This window comes from Melospiza georgiana, chromosome Z, assembly GCF_028018845.1.
Source record: "Melospiza georgiana isolate bMelGeo1 chromosome Z, bMelGeo1.pri, whole genome shotgun sequence".
Lineage (NCBI taxonomy): Eukaryota > Metazoa > Chordata > Aves > Passeriformes > Passerellidae > Melospiza > Melospiza georgiana.
This window is the reverse complement of record NC_080465.1, coordinates 70871055-70891150: the sequence shown is the minus strand read 5'-3', so window position 1 is coordinate 70891150 and position 20096 is coordinate 70871055. Positions and strand designations below refer to the sequence as shown.

The 20096-nt window shown below is 35.0% G+C and overlaps 1 protein-coding gene across 4 annotated transcripts in view; it reads left to right on the top strand.

Annotated features, from left to right (window-relative positions):
- Positions 1 to 20096, top strand: part of NIPBL (NIPBL cohesin loading factor) — a 147963-nt gene that overhangs the window by 60516 nt on the left and 67351 nt on the right. For 3 of the 4 annotated variants that reach the window (XM_058044613.1, XM_058044610.1, XM_058044611.1), the window contains exons 5-9: positions 1625 to 1724; positions 3298 to 3449; positions 4488 to 4648; positions 7485 to 7578; positions 16842 to 17474. In XM_058044613.1, coding sequence (XP_057900596.1) covers positions 1625 to 1724; positions 3298 to 3449; positions 4488 to 4648; positions 7485 to 7578; positions 16842 to 17474 — 1140 coding nt within the window. The remainder of the gene's footprint in view (positions 1 to 1624; positions 1725 to 3297; positions 3450 to 4487; positions 4649 to 7484; positions 7579 to 16841; positions 17475 to 20096) is intronic. The other variant, XM_058044612.1, reaches the window with a different exon arrangement.

Sequence of the window (20096 nt, the reverse complement as noted above, 5' to 3'; positions counted from 1 at the left end):
GCAGCAGGCATGCCTAGTGCTCCTTCCAGCATAAAAAATCCCTGGATTTCATGCTCACGTGCCTCTATGTGAGGCAACCAGCATCCATTTAAACAAATTTTGTGGAAATTGAGGAGTCCCTGTCTGTTACTCCGGACACTGAAATGTACTTATATTGAGGTATCGAAATACCTAACTTTTTTAACACAACACAGGACTTTAACTCCTGTTCAGGCCCAGTATTAGTGTGCTATCGTATTAGTAGTACATGGAATGCAGAATTTGTCACCTACTGCGACGTAGTAATGGCTTAATTCCTGCAGGATTATTACTGTCTCTGCTGGAGAAAGTAGAGGAGAAAAGAGGGTGACAGGGAAGGTTTCTGAAGGTTCTGAAGGTTTCTGAAAATAGTTTTGCATGTGTGATTATTGTGGTAATTGAAATTGGTGTTAGCAACTGTAGGATTAACGAAAATCTTCCAACATTTTCATACTGAGGACTTCTGTCTAACTGTCTAAAATACTTGTACTATTAATGAGCTTCTACCTAAGGCTATAGATCACTTGCTGTAGTTTCCCAAGACACTGTGTGTTCATGAGTTCCAACACTTTTTTAACTGTAAGATACTAAATTCTATCACTAAAATAACTGCAAGTTCATTTACATTTTTGTGTTTCTGTGTCATTTTGTCATGTAGTTAGTAGGATATTCTTTATTCCTGTATTGAGGAGAGGAAAAAAAAGTTTCCATTAAATTCCCCTTTATAATGATGTAAGTCAGAATAGAATACAATGTTTCAGTTGGAAGTGACCTACTATGATTATCTAACCCAGCCACCTGACAATTTCAGGGCTGACTGAAAGTTCAGTCAAATTCAGGGCATTGTCCAAATGCCTCTTAAATTAGTTAGTTTCAAGAACATTGATACATGTGGCTTGCCAGCTGGTTCTGCACTTAAACTTCCACCACATGAGTATGGTTATCTACTAGATGTAGGAGTCACAGCTGGGACATTGGTTTTACTTTGCAACTGATATATTTCAGCACCTTCGTTGATGACATTCCCTCTAAGCTTAATGGAGATGGAATAGAAAGCTTTTGTCTCTGGGTAGAAAGAGACCACTGAATATTACTGGAGCAATGAGAATATCTTGCAGCACTCAACCCAGAGTGACTGATTGTTATGCTTGCTCCAACAACTGAAGATAAGTTTTCTGTGTTCTTCTGACTTGTGAATCTGCAAAGTCTTTTGCTTATTGACACGACAAGTATTGTGCACACCAACCTGGGGTGCAGAATATATGACCTGGTTTAAAATGTTTCTCTTTACTAGTAGATTTTAAGTTAGGAAGTTCTAAGGAAGAGATGAAGAAACTACTGTTAATATTGTAGCTGAATTAACATAACTTCGGAGGACACTTTTTATGTAATGATGTAAAATGGACATCATACATGGATTCAATAATTTCTAATTTTTTTATAAATTAGGTATTAGTTGTGGGTAGATGATCCTAATGTCAACAAATTTTATAATGTCATTAAAGTTCATAATCTCATTGTATGTAATAAATTCTGAAATTAGATACTTCATTGATTGAAAAGGAAATGTGTGTATAGTAATGCTGCTATCTCTTTTTTTTAATAGGGATGATGATGTCACAGTTTAATATTTCTCAGAATTCCATGCGTGGTAGTCCTGCATCTTCAAATTATCAACAAACCACTATCTCACATAGCCCTTCCAGGTAATCCTTTCTTTTAAGTGGGATGGGAGGGGTGTGAACTACAAGTTGTTGCTACACTGACAGCCAATTCTTGTTGCAAATATGTAAGTGAAAGATGGTCAGTGTCATAAAAAATTTGGCATTTGTCTGATGGCAGGGTAAGTGTTTTCATGTGTAAAGAGGCATCTTTCTGTAAGTGAGCTAATCCCTGTATTCTAAGGATTCATGATGAATTCTCCTCTCTCTCACTCCGTCCCATAATTTGGTCAAACTTTCTTTCCTGCCTAAGGAGTCCCTCTGCCTCCTGTTACCCTCTGGTTGTCTTCTACCCATGTCAGAGGCTGAAACTGCTGGTAAGAGGATAAGACAGAATAGGCTGGTGTGTTCCAGCTTGTCCCAGTTCTGGTTTAGCAGAATGGTGGGAGAGAAGATTACTAAAAGTATGGAGTACTACTGTAACAGTTATGCAAAAGGCTTCTTGCAGAAATATAGGCCCAGTAGTTTAGCCAATCTTCCAGCAGACTCCTTATCAGATTTCTGGGTTTTTAAGTTTTTGAGCATTTGCAAGTAGCATTTACCTATAATTTAGGTTTTTATTAATATATAAAAATACTCTGGATGAGAGGAGAGAGTTCTGCTTGTAGTTTCAACCCAGATACTGGGCTTTAACAGGTCCCGTCTTCAGTTATTAGATATCATTATTAAAATAAACTGCCTTCACGTTTCACTTCAAGTTACTGTAACTGGCAAATGGAATGTTCTGTGTCTTCACAACAACAAACACACTTTTAAAATTTTATGTCTAAAAAGGTTGTTTGAGCTTTGAATATTACAATGAATAGTACAAAGTTCTCTTGAAATCCTTGCAAAATCCTTATGTTAAGTACTTTGCTGTTTCTTTCTGTGGAAGCTTACCTTCGTGGAGTTCCTGTTTAGAACTTGGGGTTGTGATAGCTCGTAATGTACTTTCTGATGTATTTATTTGGTTATTTTAATTTTGAGAAACTCATATAAGAATGTAAGTAATAATGTGCATGTATTATTGTCTCAATGTTATCTGTATGGCTTCTTATCTGTAAAATGAGTCTAAGATAAAGCCAGTGAAAGAGAAAGTTGTGTTCAGTGGACTTGCCTACAGCATTCCTTTATCTTGACAGTGTAGTTCTGTTAGATGGAGTTATTTGGAACCTAACTGAAAAGTAAAGAAAGAGTAAATGGCTCCTTGTTAATCCTAATGACCAAGTTGATTAAAACTTTTGCTGTTGCTTTCGTTCAAACTTCTGAGATTAACTTTAGGAAACTGCAGATCTGATTTCCATACATATTTGAGTCATTGCTTCCCTTCCCAAGATGGAGGTCTTATGAAAGCTTTCTATTTATTATCTTCTGACTCTTCAGTAACACGGGCCATTAGGAAAGTATAGATAGCTCAAAATACTGCTTTTGAAGGAAGTTCTCAATTGTGTTGGAGGCTTTTTTTATCTTAAAGAAATTTTCATCTTCCGAAGGTATAATTTCCAAAAGAAATGATGAATTTGGCTATAGTTGCTATTCCAAATTTTAAAAAGGTTTTTGCAATTTTTTTTCTTTTTAGCCGGTTTGTGCCACCACAGACAAGCTCTGGTAACAGATTTTTGGCACAACAGAACAGTCCAGTGCCTAGTCCATATGCTCCTCAAAGCCCTGCAGGATACATGCCATATTCACATCCTCCAAGTTACACAGCTCATCCTCAAATGCAGCAAGGTAAGTCTGTGATGTTTATTTTATTCAACTAGTTCAATACTTTCATGTGCACATTTCATGGGTTTCTAATTTCTTTGAAGGAATCACATGCTTAAGGCAAATCTTTGAGGCTGGTATATTTTAAGCTTTGATTTTTTTTGGCAGGAAAAAGTGGTGGTATCCACTTAATTAAAAAAAATTAAACAGAAGAAGAAAAAATAAAGCACGTTAATGTAGCAACGCTCCCCTGTTTGTGTCAAATTTGCACTGTTGCCCTGTATATGTGACTATGAATATAATCTGAACTACCCAAAACCTGTATTTGTTAGCCGTGAGCATCATTTACGTGTAGTGGGGAAAATCTCATTTCTGCTAATGAAAAGTTAAGTTTTCTTAACTTTAGATTACCTAAAGTTAACTTTAGAGATTTTCTAGCCGTACTCGCCCTTTTTAGTGTTAGATTAATTCTAAGTTGGCTAGAATTATGCTCAAGGTGTGCAGTAACTGGCAAAGACGACCTTCAGAACAGATGGATTTTTGTTCTTCCCTTGTCTGAAAACAATCCTGAACACATGACCAGTATTAAGGTATTTGGGGCATTTTTTTTTTTTTTTTGTTGGTAAGTAGAATTGTACTGGATTCTTTTAAATATTTTTTTCATAAAGTTTAACATTGTGCTTAGAATATATATATAGCTGTTTTATATATAATGTTACAGGTCTCATGAATACCTTGTAAGTTCCTAAGGTAGTGAATTCAAGTTACATAGAAGTAAACAAAATTTTCTGTCATCAGTAAGGAAGATACTGACTCTAATTAGAATAGATATGGAGAAAAACTTGGCTAATTTGTACATGGAATTAATATTTTAAATCCTTTTGAAAAATTTTAGATAATGTGTTTTTAATCAAGATACTTGTAGCAAGTTGGATTCTTGTTCCGATTCCAGATCTCTTGCATCCAACGTTTTAATATCCACTGTTTGGGTGTTTTCTCTGAATCTTTTCAAGTTCATGACTGCATGACTGTATCTATAGAGTTAATTTTTTTGTATTCCAGCTTCCGTATCAAGTCCCATTGTCACAGCTGGGATGAGGAATCTCCATGAAAATAAAGTTTCAAGTCAGTTGCCTGGAAATTCAGCTAATCATCATGCTGATAATTCTAGACATGGCTCAAATGAAGACTACCTACAGATGGTGCACAGACTCAGTAGTGATGTATGTAACCTAATCAATTTATTATGATAAAGCAGATATTTACTATGATAAAGCAAATATGTGTTTAACTACCTTAGAAGTCAGATATTTTATGGTGCTGTTGAGGAATAAAACCATTGAAGATAAATTTCAATTTCAGATGTGTAGACTCATTTGAAAATTCACAGATTATGAAAACATAATCCTCATTGGCTGGTCTAATTGGAGAAATGCTAGACGCAGAAAGTAGTAAAGTAGTAAGTGTTGTAAACTAGCATTTTTATCAATTTGTGCACTTTCTTAATGGTGCATATGTGTTGCCTGTGCTTTATTTGTAATTATAGCTTTTAAAGCTGATTTTAGAAGCTATGATGCAGAAAACAATTTGAAGAATATTGAAAACAAATTGAAGACTATTCAAGTTTTGCATCTCTGTATGAATAATAATGTTGTAGTCTTTTGTACTTTGGAGAAGACCTTTGTGAATGAGTATTTTAAGAATCATAAAAACTCAAGAACTTAAATTATTTTTATTCATTTTAGGTTTTTGTGGCTTTTGTGGCTTTAAAACATAGCACTTACATAGATGTTTTGCTTCATATACAAAACATAAAGCATAATTGCTTTAATACATCATGTTTCTCTGAAATACAAAATCAGCAAGTATCCCCTTAATGTACCCTTAATGTGTCACTACACATTCACTCAATTTAAGGGTGATTTTTGGTAAATTTGGGCGCTTTCCTAGAATATAATTCATCATTTGTTGAAGCTCCAAACTAAGCAAGTGTAAATGCACATTTCTGAAAATTTGTCAGCTGTGGTAGGAATGACATCTCTATCCAAAATGTCATATACCTACTCATTCTGTTTAGTTAATTTAGAAGAAGTTGTCTTTGCCTGTGTCTTTGACAATTGTTAATTTTCAATATAGGTGTGTTTCTGAGATTTATCACAAGTCAAAGAAAAGTCAAAGTTAGGGAAAAAAATATCAGTTTCATAATTTTAGTGCAGTAGCTAAATCACTAACTCACTAGGATATCAGTTCAGTTTCACTTAAAATAGCATCATATACTTTTGATACGGAATTCACTTTATTGTGGTGGTCTGAATATGAAACTCCTTTGCCCATGAGAATTTCCTCAGAAGGCAACAACTCTTTTTGCAAGCGCTCTTGCAAAAAATAATTGTAATTAACACTACGGTGTAAGTTCAGGTTTATTGTGCTGTGAATGAAAAGAAAAAAATCTAATATAGTTCTGTGCTAAGTGCCCATAGGTGGTAAAACTGATGAAATCTGATTTCTTATCGATTTGTGTTCTTGGGGTTGTAATCACTTTAAGTCCATAAACTTCAAAGTCTCTCCTTTTTAGCAGTGCCATCTACCCCTTCAGAAGGCCCAGTCTAGTCTATGGCTACACACATGGAATTTGGCTGTTTGGCCATTGTCAGAGTGTGATTGTCCATCTGTGCAGGCTGCTTTCTCCTTGAAATACCAATTTTGCTTTCTATCTCACTACTGGATGCTGATTTCTTTCATACAGACATGTAAAAACATAATTACAATTAAACCTTTTATTCTTTTATTTGGGTTAATATTGGTCAAAAGATTAAAAAGTATTTATCTTTTAGATTCAGATTAAAAAAATAAAGGAAAGAAATGGCTATGTGAAAAAATTGTCTGTATAGAGATATCTCAAGAAGAGCTACATTAGAATGTTAACTGCTAAAATAACCAATTTGATTAGGAAACATGAAATAACTGTAGAACTTCTTTGGAGAATTTGTTCATTTGTATCGCTGTACCTTTTGGAAGAATAAAATTATTAGAATTTGTGTGTAATTATAGAAATTTTCTCTTCATAGATACAGAATTTGCTAGCTTTTCTTTACCCCAACCATTCTCATAGATACTGTATAAAAAACAGTAGTTGAAGTGGGAAATAACCGTTCTATAGTTGAAGTTTAGTTAGGACACTGCGTGAATGAGTAGTTGTGACCAGCAGAGGGCTCCACAAAAGCATTGGAAAAACCCATGTCAAACTGAATGGAGATTGAAGCAGTGCGTTTGACATTTTTACATAAGGATAGTGTGGGGGCAAAAACTACACATTTACATTGCTAAAAATAGGGCATGGACATAATTACATTGCAATTAGTATTATAGTATGAAGAAGTTTGTCAGAAATTATTCATTGCTTTGGAGCAGGTTGGGGAAGTGCTTCATTTTGCCATTGAGTGGTTTCCTGTTTAACTCTTACAAGCTAAAATCACTCCAGCTGTGTTTTACATGAGACTAACCCAGCTGCTGTGATGGGACTGGTAGAGATTCTGTTCAGTCCTGCCTTCCCTCTGCTGAGGATACAGATACAAGTGTTACATTGTTAAACTATAAGAGCAAGATAGCGTTCTAGATAATCTTTTAAGATTAAGATTAATTTTTAAAGGGTAGATTATGTAAAAACTAGAGTTTTAAAAATCTACATTTTATACTCTATTTCTTTCAAATGGTATTGTATATAGGTCATGCATGTGCTCATACTTGCAACAAAATATTCTAAATGGAATCCTAGTGTAAACCCAAAAGTTCTTGTCTAGCTAGAAAACATGCATAAAGATTTTGTGTGTGTGTGTCTGTTCTAGTTATAAATTCCTTTTATGTCTGATTGGAGCATTGCTTATATTATAGTCTAATAGCAGTCTGAATTACAAAGATTTTCATGGAAGCGACTATTTTTAAGTATTTCTTGTGTGCTTTTTGGGCCAATCCATTGTATCAATTTATGTACTATTTCAATTTTTATTTTAACAGATGTTTATGTTCATATGTTAACTTTTTTTATCATTCTCACTTTAGGATGGCGATCCTTCAATAAGGAATGCTGCGTCTTTTTCCTTGAGATCACCACAGTCAGTCTGCTCTCCAGCTGGAAGTGATGGAGCCCTTAAAGGTAGTCTAGCAGTCATGTCAATTTATATTTCCCAGTCTTAAAGAACAGAGAAATTAGAGAATTCAAAGAATTCAGTTTTTCCTCCTGAGTTTTGTATTTAACTAGTACTACAGACTATGGCATTATGTTTTTGGTGCAAAATTATTTTGAGCCCTGATCTAGAAGAAATTTCTGATGGTCTGGCAATTAACCAATCATCCTTCAAAATAAAGCTCACATTTATGGAGGACAGAAGGATTTAAAATCCTTTCCAATCTGACAATTAAATTCTTTTTAAGAATTCAGTTGCTTTACATAAGAAAAGTTTTAAAGGCAGCATTACGAGTATTGAAGCCTTAACCAGCTCAAAAGTGTTTTAATATGCAGCACTTGTCTTAATTACAATAAGGAAATATTAAAAAATATAAAAATAAATTAACTCAATACACATAGCATAAATGAAGCCTGAAAACCCTAGCTGTGGAGAGATTTAGGGTGAACTGTCTGTCAGTTGAGAGGAAACAGAAAAAAATAATTCTTTATACTAAAATCCACTTGGTAAGGTAGGAGTTGGGACATATTCTTGTTAATTTTCTTTTTCAGTGATTGTACATTTACAGGGCAGTAATTGAAAGAGATTATCAGGAGATTATCAGGGAGATCTGAATCAGTCTTTTCATTGCTTTGGAAGAAGGATGAAATACAATGAACATAAATTTAAATAGGGGTTCTAACTAGGTCTAAGGAAAAACTTTTTCACTATCAGGACAGTCAAGTAGTGGAAAAGGATGCCCATAGAATCTGAGAGTTTTCTGTCCTTGGGGGTTTTCAGAGTCAGGTTGGATAAAGCCTGACAAAATGTGTCCCTGCTTTGAGCATGAGGATGAACTAAACATCTCCTGAGGTCCCTTCCTACCTGAATTATCCTGTGGTTCAGGTGGCAAGTGAGAAGTATGTGTATGCCAGGAGCTTAAGTATTTCAGGACGTCTTGTTCTAAAGGACTTCCCATAAGACTTGTGTAAATGTGGTTATTTTTCATTCTTTGTCAAGTTTGTAGGTTTGACAAGGTTGTGGATCTAAGTTAGCCCACTCATATATGTGATTACCACTCAGTCATACAATATTTGATTTTTTTTTTGTTTAAGTTGCTGCTGTTTCAATTGGCTGTCTCAGAACCCAGTTTTGAAGGGATAGCTTTTCAGACTATTTCTGAAAACAGACTGATTGTATAGTTCAGATTGTAATGTTTCAGCATTAGCATTAAACTGCAAGATCTTTCTGATTTATCTCTATGTTGACTTTACTTTTCCCTTTGATAAATTGCACAACTCAAATACTGCTTCTAATGGTGTTGACATTTTGCCATCATTAAGACATTTATGAACCCTGATTGAGAGAAACAATTCTTGGTGCTCCATCTAGTATTTTAGAAATGCATGGAAGAATTGTAAATAATTTCAGTGTTATTAAGAACACGGGATCCTCTACAGGGAATTTTTGGCCTATGATTTGTAGTGAAAGTTGGGATGAATAAAAGTATTTATGCTGAGCTTTTTGTTGCTCTCTTATTAGTCCCTGAAAGTTTGGTTAGCAGGTCACAAACCTTGATAAAGAAAAATGTACAAAATACGTACCATTTGTCTGGAAGGACAAGAAGAATGGCAAAAGGTGTAACTAATCATAATCAGAGGGAGATTTCAGGAAGGTTGTTATCATTCCAGAGCTTTCTTATAGAACATAGAGGTTTGAGACATTTACCAATGTTACAAGACTTCTGGAGAAATGGAGACCATGATTGCACAGTCTTGAATTACCTTCGCACTGAATGTAGCTGTCTGTGTGACAGAATCTAAATGAGGGAGAAGTTTTGTTTGCAACATAGGTCAGTATTTGAGAGATGACAGGACTTACTTTTGTGTTTTGGGTGGTTGTTAATTTAGTCAGTGGAGTAAAATTTCACTGTCTTTGTTCACTTCTGCTTCACTAAAGGTACAAGAGCAGATGAAGTTTAATCCAAATTTTTTTTAGTTTTAGCTATGGAAACATCATAATGCCTCCCTTTTCAATTTGTCATCTTGCCAGTGGATGACTTTTTAAGAACTCATTCTGTGAATAGAGTATGGAGTATCATGGAGTGTTTTCCTCTTGTTGACCTCATGAAATATCCCCTGGATTCCATTACTGAAGATTGATTACTCATCTGAATATTTTATCCATTTGATCTACTTTCCTACTGCTATGCAACCTCACATTTTATTTCAATTCTTAATTTTTTCTTGAGGAAATCTCTAAAGAGTTGGATAAAGGAAAGGCTTCCATAATGTTTTTAGTCCGCTGCTTTACGAAGAGGTGTGTTCATATAATTTCCAGTCCTGTTTCCACACTGTTGTCTAAATCCTTAGGAAAACATCTGTAAGGACTAGCAACAACTCTTACAAAATTATGTAATTTTGCACTCTTTTTCACAAATATGTTGTATTCCCTCTAGAAATTGTTAATGAATATTTGATTATTTTCTGAATAATTTGGAAAAATCCCATCTATTTTCTTAGGACTTTATGGAATTTCTCCAGTCAGATTGCACGACAATTGATCTCTGAATATAGAATAGATAAGAAGAATTAGGGATCTTCTCAAATCTATAGTGTAGACTTCAGTACTCTCTCTTCAATGCTACTTGTGAGGAAAAAATGCCATCTTCCTTTCTCTCCTCAAAAGAATGGCAGAAGAACTTTATTCAAGTTTTTTTTTTTTCTTTTTTGATACTACCAAAATAAGCATTCATTCCCGTTTCTTCCTTCAAGTCTAAATTTCTTTATGCAGGGAGGTCTGAATATTCACCTTCTCAGGTAGAAGAGCCAAAGCTTGAGTTTTTCATGAGGCATTTCAAACTCTGGGTAGAGTGGTGGGACTCTTCTCTGAAAACTATTGGAAGGGGATATGGAAAGTGAATACAATCTGTCCCTAAAAACTTCTCAAATGTATGTTCTTTGTCTCTTATATGCTATCCCTTTAGGTTTGAATTTTAAATTAAGTTATGCTCTTTGAAAATAAATGTCATTGTTGTCTGCTAATCAAAATAAGTAGCATTTTCTTTGTATCTAATGTAAAATTCCTCTAGTAAACTTTCCAGAGGAAGATTCTAGGATTTTAGAAAAAGCTGCAGGAAAGGATTTGAGGTCTTGCCATCTTTTTACACTCATGTTGGCTGAGCTGTAGCAATACTACTCTCAGTAACTTCCATATATTTTAAAATGTCAGTAATAGAGTTTCCTTGGCTTTGCCATAGAAGTTATTCAAATTCTTAGTGTCAGAAAGCTCCTAAGGCTTAACCTGAATAATTTTTGTTGCAGTTAGTCATGATGCTTCATTACTTCTTTCCAATGGGCAAAGAAAAACAGAACAAGTCCTTTTTTTTACGTCAGACATTTGCATATCAAAGAACATTATCATGTCTTTCACTAATCTAATCTACAAACTGAACAGCAGTTTCTTTTACCTTTACATAAATCATCATTTCTGAGCTTCCAGTTGTCTTTGATGTTTTTAACTGACTTTTAATTGGTCTGCATATGTCTTCATGTTCTACTGTCCTAAGTCACAGATACATCTCTATTTGAAGATTTGCATGAATTGTCAGGAAAGTACTGAAGACTACTCTGTGTGATACTACTGTTGTATATGGGAGTATAGCTGCTCTTTGCTGATAGCTTAGATTTATACTGCAAGTTGTTTTAAGCATTCTACTGTATTTCTATAGAGCTTTTCTATCTTCCTCTTATGGTTTGCAATTCACAGATAGAAAAGTTTGTGCTTCTTGTCACAATTTGTTTTGTTTCAGAAAGTTATTCAAATTAGTCAAGAAAACTTTTGATTCTATTTTTAAAAGCAAGGGTTGGCCTGCCTCTTAAAGACTTAAAAGCAGTAATGATATTTAGATTAATAAAATAGTTTCTAATTCTTTTACGTGAGAAGATATTAATGACAAATATTTTAAACCATTGTTGTTATGATAGTGCTCTGGAAAGCTGCCCTTGTTCACCTATACTCAATTTTTATTAAGAAAAATTGAATTTGTGTGAACATAGCTTCACAACAGCATTTACAATAATCAACAAATTTTTGTCTAGATTACACTAGATTAACACTCTTTCAGCTTGTTAGTGAAATTATTATGAGAAGCTATATAGAAAGCCATGCTAGAGTCCAGATATGGCACTTAAATCTCTTTAAGATTTGATCATACTTATTCTTAACAAATTCCTTTGGAATACCATTTCTTCATTATCTCAGTTCTTATGGAAGAATTGTTCTTATGTATAGCTAAATCATACTGACTGTGTGTTATACTCTGGGTAGGCCTTTACCATCTTTTTAAAGGGATTGTTCTTCTCTTTTTGAGTCTGCTGGAGGCACAAATTCTCAAAGTTATTATTACCAATTTTGAGACTGCTTTAGCCAGAGTTTCAGGGTGAATTTGTCTGAAATTTTTTATGAAAACTCCCATTTTATGTGAAGGTGGTAAGTGAGATCATTAAGTAAGTAAGGATAAAAAGAAAAAAAAGGACACACTTCATTTGCACATTTTAACTGCAGTCTCTTGAAATCTGTTGGCAATAGTGTGTTCCTTAGTTTCTATAATCACAAAATCCCTAAGTTTTCCAACAGACACATGTCATTGTGACAATGTGAATACTCTGCCTGACTTCCCCAACTTCTGCCCTTAGGAACTTGTTTACAGTGTAATTACTCATATGTAAAATCTTAATTCACATGCAGCACGTAAACATTTCTTAAAGCCTCTCTTCTCAAAAGCTTTTCCAGTAAAATGTCTGAAATATTGTGTTTGGGTTTATACACCAATTTGGTACCTATTTAAATCATGTTAGGAGCATGGAAGATCACTTTCCTATGGATTTCAAAAAGCGCTTGAACATTCTTGAAGTTTTTCTCCAATGTGCTATGAACCAAATCTTAAGTATTAGTCTTCATTTGTTCTCTAGAAGTTTTTCCAGCTTTCATGCTTAGAGAATGACACTTCTAGCGAAACAGGATGTAGGATGGTTGAAAGGCTTTTGTCAACATCTGAGAACCTTTGCTTACAAGGGAGTTAAAGGAATAATGAGGTACTGTTTCATGGGACCCTTTGGAACTTGTTATTGTACAAGTAGAAAGATAATAATTTTTTAATACTGAAAAGTATGTGAGTTCTAATTTCCTGATAACCTTAGTAAATGCTTTTAAACCATGTGGATCACAACAAGAGAGTGTGATGAGTGGTGTGACTTTGCTGTATCATCTTTGAAAGGCAAGTGATGTGAAGAGGCTTAGAGATCATCAGAGGAGGTATCATGAAAACTTAAAGAAGTTGTGAGTATAGTGGTGTGATTAGGAAGTACAGAAAAAACCATAAGATGGAGATGTCAGTGATATGTGCAGTCTCCTGGACAGAAGTTTCTTTGTTTTCTGTCCAAGCTAGTGATACACAGTGAGCAAGTAGAGCTAGGGTGAACAAACCAGAAGTGAATTCAAAACTTTACATTTTAAAGATGACTAAGTCTCTGTCAATGCAATTGAATTCTCTTCATAGTTGATTGCATTATATAGGATTTGATAAGATATGGTTCAAGAATCACAGAAAAAATTGTTTGCAAATTGCTACAGCAGTTAATAAAACTTCTTCCATGCTTAGTGCCATCTACTACTAGGAACCAATAGAAGAGCTGAGAAATGTAGAGAACCATCCCTAGGTTTATCATGGGCGGTCAGAATGACTGTTGCTGAAAGACTAGAGAGGTATTGTTGATGGTTGTGTTTGTTGTCTGTAGAGACCTCATTTCCTATGATGGTACCTGCTTCTCAGCTATGTTTGGTGTTATCTGGTTGACTCTTAATATTTGCAGGTTAGTAACAATACAGTGACCTTCCTGAATCAGGGGAGAACCTACTTTTAACTTGCCTGCTATATAAAGAGAGCATGCACAAAGTTCTTTTAATGATACTATCTGTGGAAAATCAACTACAGAAAGACAGATTTATTTTTCTCTTGAATTACTGCCCAGCCCTAGATTTAGACTTAAAAATTGTCTAAGTATTTCTTTATTCTAAAATAAGAAATTTGGTTATTTCCAAAAGATAGTTTCTGAAGATCAAACTCATCGTAACTGTCTGTGTATTATTTAAGTTTTGGCTTTTTTTTTTTTTTTTCTGTTGTCTAGTCTTGGTAAAGATACTTATTCTTAGATATATAATGGCCCAAGACTTCTCCCATAGGAAATACTCCAGACTGACTCCACCATTAATAGACAAAACTCTCTCTGTATAATGGCTGTAGTTTTCATAGAATTATTGAGGTTGAAAAGATGTCCAAGATGATCTGTTCCAACCTTCAAAGAAAAAACATTGTGTGAACTAAACCCTAGCACCCCGTGCCATGTCCAGTCATTCCTTGAACACCTCCAGAAATGGTGACTGCCCACCTCCCTGGGCAGCCCATTCCAATGTCTATCCATCCTTTCAGTGAAGAAATTCTTTCTGATGTCCAGCCTGAATCTCCTCTAGTGCAGTTTGAGGCTTTTTCTTCTAGTTGCCTGGGAAAATAGACTGATCCTCCACCTGCCCACAACATCCTTTAAGGTGGTTGTAAAGAGTGATAAAGTCTCCCTGAACCTACTTTTCTCTAGGATAAAGACCCCCAGATCCCTCAGCCACTCCTTGCTGGACTTGTGCTCCAGCTGTCTTCTCCCTCTCTGGTCATGCTCCAGCACCTCGGTGTCTTTCTTGTAGTGAGGGGTCCAGAATGGATCAAACCATTCCAGATGTGTCTTCACCAGTGCTGAGTACAAGGGAGCAATCACTGCCTTGGTCCTGCTGAAGTCACAGAATGTGCTGTGTGTCCATTGTGTGATATCTGTTCAAAACTGCTAAGGTTTGTGGTAGGGTGAAACTGTTCAAGAATGCTTCATATTTTTTGATTTCTTTTCACCTCCACACATAGGCATTGTAGCTTCTGAGCCACCTTGTTGTCAGGGGCCTAACCATCATTAAACATCTCAGAAATATGTGAAGTTATTGCTGGAACATGTTGTTTTAAAATGCAACTTATAGGCCTTACAATCAAAATGTTGCAAGAATTTCCTTTAGGAGGAAGATATTTTCAAATACTTATTCGTAGTGCTGCCTAGGAGAGGCAAAACTTTACTTTTGTTTCTTCATTTACTGGATTCTAAGACTGTTCAATGGAATGCAGTGAAATCCTTCTGGCCTCCTCAAGTCTATTCAAAGATAAAAAGAGCTACTTTATCTGTTGCTGCAGTCTTACTTTTCAACATGAGAAATGCCACGTAATACCAAATCAGATATTGTCATATTTATCTAGAAAGTTAGGACAAGAGAGAACAAAGTCTGTCCTCTGTGTTTAGATGTGTAACTATGAAAAATAGTAAGTGTTCCATTGTTGCAACTTCAAAATTATTCATTTAAGGGAGAAATCAAGATTAGATGTCTGTAATATCTCATTGAAAAGTTCTGAGTTGCCTCTACTATTTATAGAAATATCCTGCAGCTTCCTGAGTGGTAGTCATTACTATAAAAGAAATTAGTAGCTAAGGATTCCTGCTACACATTACATTCAATATTTCAAATTACCCAAAGAAATGGTAGTTGTGGGGAGGAGCATAACAAGAATAGGAATCTGTTGAAAAACAAGGGAGAAGTCTTCTTAGGGTGTAGTGAGAACTTTGGTACTGGTGGTTGAGTGTGGTATCTGATTTGAGAAGGGGAAGTAGAGTAGTAGAACTGTTTTGAAAATTGGGATGAGTCAAAACAGAGCTTCCCAACTTTGTGGGTGTTATTGACAGAATATGGATTTGTTGCTGAGGGCCAAGAAGGATTAAGATAAACACTTAAGATAAGCCATGTGGTGCCCTGCTTGCTGCATACAGAAGTTGTGGCACTTTCACAGAATGGTCTAGGGAGACAAAAGCATAGCAGTCTGTGCAAAGAGGCCATCAGTAAAAGCACATTTTTCATGTAAATTGAAGCTTCAACAGAAATAACCATTCTGTTTTTTCACCTACAGTTTGGTACATTGTTTAATGATTTTTAACACTTTAAAAAATATTGGGTAGAAGTTTAAGCTGCAGAATAAAGCTGCTTTCTTCTTTAGTGGTGTTTCTTGAATGAAGCACGCAAGACCTGGATTCCACTTAATTTTTTCTTCTTGTTAGAAGTGCTGACCTATGATGACCTGACCAGAATGACTAATAATAATATCAGTCACTGAAGTTTCTGAAGATCAGTATTTCCCAATGGATGAATGGAATCTGAATGGTTGCTTTAAGAAGAGGAGTCTGTGTGTCTTCCCCACTTTGCACAGTATTCCCTTCTAAGCCAAAACTACAGCTCAAAATTATAATTGGGACTGGTTGAAAAGCTTCTCCGTTTTTCAGACTTCTTTTTCCAGGCTAACGGTTACAGGAAGCTGATTCATTAGAGGAATTAGAACTTCAAATGTAATTAATTGGAGAAATTATTTAATTAGAAGTGTTCTCTTTAAAATTTCTGTAGGTATCCTCAAATCCTGGAAAAAAGCAAAAATTCATACAGAAGCAAAAATTCATACACTAAACAAAAAAGGAAGGGAGATAAGATAGGGAATGGTACAAAGATACCTTTAGATAATTAGTGTTTCCTAGATAGTAATGAGTGGGGGAGGTTGGAATAAATTTACCTGATATAAAATTTAAAAAAAATAAAGAAAATGCTAAAAAATTAAAATAACTGTCAGAATTAAGGAGATTGTGTATGTTTTGGTTTTGTTTGGAGGGTTTTTTAAATCAAAAATGTGTGGCTGAAATGGCTAGTGCCTATATACTGATCATTAAATCTTCATCACTGGACCTTAATAAGAATCTTTTTGATCTTTCCTTTTTTCTGCCGTCAACTTGCTTTTGTTGATCATTTACTAATAGCTGATATTCTGGACCCTAGGTACTATTTTTATTTATTCTTTTTTGGTGGTGGGTTTTTTTGTTCCATCTTCTCTGAAATGATCCCTTCTCTACTTGCAGTGGATAGCTAAAATTCCTAGAAAATACACTGCAACTATCTAGATTGCATCTTGATCTAGCAATGATGTGCTTCCTACCAATCTTATTTAGACCTTTTGTGAACACAGTTATATGTAGAGATACACATTAAAAATATGCAGGTTATATTTAGTGTGTTTTTATATAAACATGAAACAACATAACTGTTCAGTTTTTCTGAATTATTATTCTAGGATCAAGACAACCTTTAATCCAACAATCTCAGCCTCCACCTTATTCATCACCTAGAGATGTTCCCCCAGACATATTGTTAGATTCTCCAGAAAGAAAGCAAAAGAAACAAAAGAAAATGAAGTTAGGCAAGGATGAAAAAGACCAGACTGAAAAAGCTGCAATGTATGATATCATTAGCTCTCCTTCCAAGGACTCCACTAAGCTTACATTAAGACTGTCTCGTGTAAGATCTTCGGATATGGACCAGCAGGATGATATGCTTTCTGGTTTGGAAAACAGCAGTGTGTCAGAGGGTGATATTCCTTTTAATGTGCAGTACCCAGGACAGACTTCTAAAACACCCGTTACTCCACAGGATGTTAACCGCCCACTAAACGCTGCTCAGTGTTTGCCGCAGCATGAACAGACAGCTTTCCTTCAGGCACAACAAGTGCCTGTTTTACAACAGAACACTTCAGTTGCTGCAAAACAACCTCAAACTCCTGTGGTACAGACACAGCAACAGGTTTCGCAACAAGGAGCTATAACGTCATATGATGAAGTAGAATTGGATGCATTGGCTGAAATTGAGCGGATAGAACGTGAATCAGCTATTGAAAGGGAGCGATTTTCAAAAGAAGTGCAAGATAAAGGTAAAAGGATTGTGTGTGTGTATATACACTATATATTATATAAATATATATATATGCATATAAACCCTATATATATATATATATATATATAAAAAACTTCCTGTCATTGTCACATAATTCAATTCTGTTTACGCAGTGTAGGTTCTTCTACAACATTCATCTCCATTCCCTTCCAACAATGAACTGTAATCTTTCATATATGCATACATTGAATATCTGATATTCTTTATTTGGGGTCTTAATGGATGGAAAGTGAAATTCTTATGTTTCGAAATTCTTTTCAAATATTCTTACTTTTAACCATGAGACTGAATGAAGTACAGTTAATGTTGTTTATAGTTTCTAAAATCCCAGCAGTACCATAAATCAAAATTTATAGTAAGTTTTGACAGTTGTATTATTAATCCATGTTGCCTAATTGAAGAAAATGCAGGAAAATTGCTTTATCCCATTTCTATTCATATCCCCATTTGGATTTAATGTAAAGGAGATGTTAGACTAAAATCACATCTGTTCTGTTCTTTTGAAGGTAGCATAATGATTGGGTAATATATTCAATTATATTGTTACTAATGATTGTTCAACTGGATATTAATTATTATGTAGGCATTAGAACCTTTAGAGAACTACCATATATCTCTATGGTCATGTGGGCCTCTGAAATGTTTTATCTTCACTTCGTTAGGTGCACTTGTTGTCTTAATGGAGTTAATTGAATTTATCAGTTTTGGCTTTTTTTGCATTTCTCTTTCTTTTTCTGTTGTTAACTGGTTTGAAGGTCTTTGGTTTCAGATGGGGTTTATGAATTAGGTAGTAATAATTTACCATAAGTATTTTTCAGAATCTTCCTCTGCACCATGTTTAACTTATGAACAAAAAAATGTTTTGTAGCATAATCCTAATTTATTAGATACTGTCAGGCAAAGTGTTGCAGAATGGAAAATGGTGAAATTTCTGATTTTGGAAGTTCATAGGTGAAAATGGCCCATGTAGACATACTTGCATGGAATGAATTTTCTCACAGTTTGGGTCTTTAACATCAGAAAGGGTGCAAATTTTCTCCCTATTCAAAGTGGTTTTTCACTGTTTTTAGTGATGCCTTAGTGGTGAAAGGAAGAGAGAATTTGTCTGTGTGTGTGTGTGTCTGTGCGTGTGTGTGTGTGTGTTTGTAAACATGGTTGCAATACTAAAAGATGTGACTTCTAAGATGTTTCTTATTTGGTAATTAAATAAATTTTTTTTTAGCAAAAACTATTTATGAATATAAGGAGAAAAGGTGTGCTCACTGCAAAAGAGATCTCTACTGATCTCTACTGTCTTTCATTTAATGAGATGGGGAATTTGTTCATTTGCTTAAATCTCTTCCATTAATTTTAAATTTATTGTTGGAGAGCATGTGGTTTGTGGCCTAATAGTTCAAAAGCTACATTTATGTCCACATATTTAAAATAGAATCTCTACCATGTTTTGCCTGAGAAGCAGCTGAAAAAATGCAGCAGCTTTCAAACACTTTGAACAAAACTAAAATTACATTTCCTGTTTTGTTTTGGCTTTCAGAAAATGTTGACCATTAGTTGTAAAGTTTGTTTATGATAATTACACATCCATGATCAGAGCCTTGATTTGTTTGTTTTGGGGAAAGGAGGGATTTTTATGGACTGTGACCTTTCCTGTTCACCGCTGGTCAATAACCATCTTCCCAAATACAGATTCTGACCTTATGGTTTCCCTTACTTGTGTCCTCTGGTGGGTCTCAGATCTCCCTGACCTCTTACAATTGCTGTAAATCAGGTACAAGAGTTGCTGCCCTATACTGGGACAGATTATCACTATTTATTCACTTGTGCTAAGTTTCCGCTATGATAGACAGCAGCACTTTTCACTTTTTCACTCTGGCTCTTGAGGTTTCAGCCATAACTGCATAGTATTTAGTAGAAAGATTTTTAGCATTCTTGGAACAGATTTCCTGAAGATGCTACCTTGGAGATATATAGTTCTTATTTTTTTTTTGGTAATGCTTTTGCCATTGCTTCTAAATTTATGCTGTGTCTAGAATCTGATATACTCTGGGATTGTTCTAGTTAGAGCTGTTTGTTTTGTGAGGCTGCAAGAGGAAGCATCCTCTATTGTTCCTATAGGAATATGTCTGCTAGAAACATATTCAATAACTTCTAAACATGTAATTCATTTCTGCAAAGCTGCATATTGTATTTATACAAAATCCTGGCATTTGTGCCTTTTTGTACATGTACTATAACTTCAGATCACATTATGTCAGGAAGAGTGTGTGGATGTAGCAAGTGCTCAGTGTAATTAGAGTGGGAGTGCATAGAACCAGCTGATGCTTTACAATAGCAAGCATCCCTTTGGAGAGCTTACTCAAAATGCTAGCGCATACTAAAACATGCATGAAAGCGTCTTTGCTGCTTTTGTAACAGAGGCATGGGAATGCATATTACAGCCCTACTGTGTTTTCTGTGTATACTCACACCAGTTTCCATAAATTACTTTCAGTAAAGTGGTACTCAACAGTTTTGATAGTAGATTAGTGGTCTCTTCTGTCCTTTATTTTAGACATGAAATTTCCACACTTCTGTACTATATCACAGATTTTCAAATGCT